Raw genomic sequence first — 869 nt, forward strand, 5'->3', positions numbered from 1 at the left:
GTGAGTTGACTGCGACTGGTTCTGAATTGGCCAGTTACTACAATGTATTTATTTCCTGCAATCTTGTGAGTTTCTTTTGGTCCCACAGATGTGGGTAATTAAGGTTTTTAAATGGTGCCATAGACTTTCCTTTTTGATATCAGAGATCGCCTGACCTACGCGTGACTCAAGTTCCCGTGTCGGTATTAGGTAAACATCTATTTTGAAAGCACATTAACGTGCCGGAGATCAGTTCATCCGAATACTTTTTTTTATCCCATTCAGTCCGCAGTTTCCATACGGACCCTTCTCTGTCCCCGGCCAGAGGCGTTTAAAGCTGATGGTTTTGCCAGATGATGCCCTTCGATTTCTGATTGCACGGGAACTGCTTCGTTTGGGCGCCTGTACAGCTGACGGTACCAGCCTACTGGCATCGGCCAGGTCAAATTCAGTCTTCACAATGACCGGAATAATCGGAATTCTGTATGCAGCCTATCAGGTGTGTGAACAACCAGACCCATGTTTCCTTCCGCAATCTAGTCCATTTTCATCTTTTTCAAGAAGTAGGTACTTCTACCTTCCGCTTTTTCTGGTGTATGTCTCCAAGAAAGAGTTGATGGATTTACATCATACTACTGTTAGACAGTTCATCATATACAATTGAACAAATTCCACGTTACACGCCAATCCAACCTGTGAATCAAGTCAGCCACTTGTATGCCGCCTGACATCAGTGAATCGCCTAGAAAGGTCAGGTTGACCTATGTCAAATGCAAGATAATTCGAACTGCAGCGTTATAAACGAGAGTTTGAGACACTCCATAATTAACCTACGGGTGGTGTTGTGACTTGTTAACGATCGGTAGTTCAACTCTATATCGGTCCCTTGG

The 869-nt window shown here is 44.1% G+C and overlaps 1 protein-coding gene across 1 annotated transcript; it reads left to right on the forward strand.

Annotated features, from left to right (window-relative positions):
* Positions 1–264: 264 nt before the first annotated feature.
* On the forward strand, positions 265–477 carry T265_16071 (hypothetical protein; the record flags this gene model as incomplete). The annotated part of the gene is made up of 1 exon (XM_009179572.1): positions 265–477. A coding segment is annotated over one exon (156 nt), but the record flags the coding sequence as incomplete, so codon positions are not given.
* Positions 478–869: the final 392 nt, after the last annotated feature.

The sequence above is a fragment of the Opisthorchis viverrini genome (genome assembly GCF_000715545.1).
Source record: "Opisthorchis viverrini unplaced genomic scaffold scaffold11298, whole genome shotgun sequence".
Classification (NCBI taxonomy): Eukaryota; Metazoa; Platyhelminthes; class Trematoda; order Opisthorchiida; family Opisthorchiidae; genus Opisthorchis; species Opisthorchis viverrini.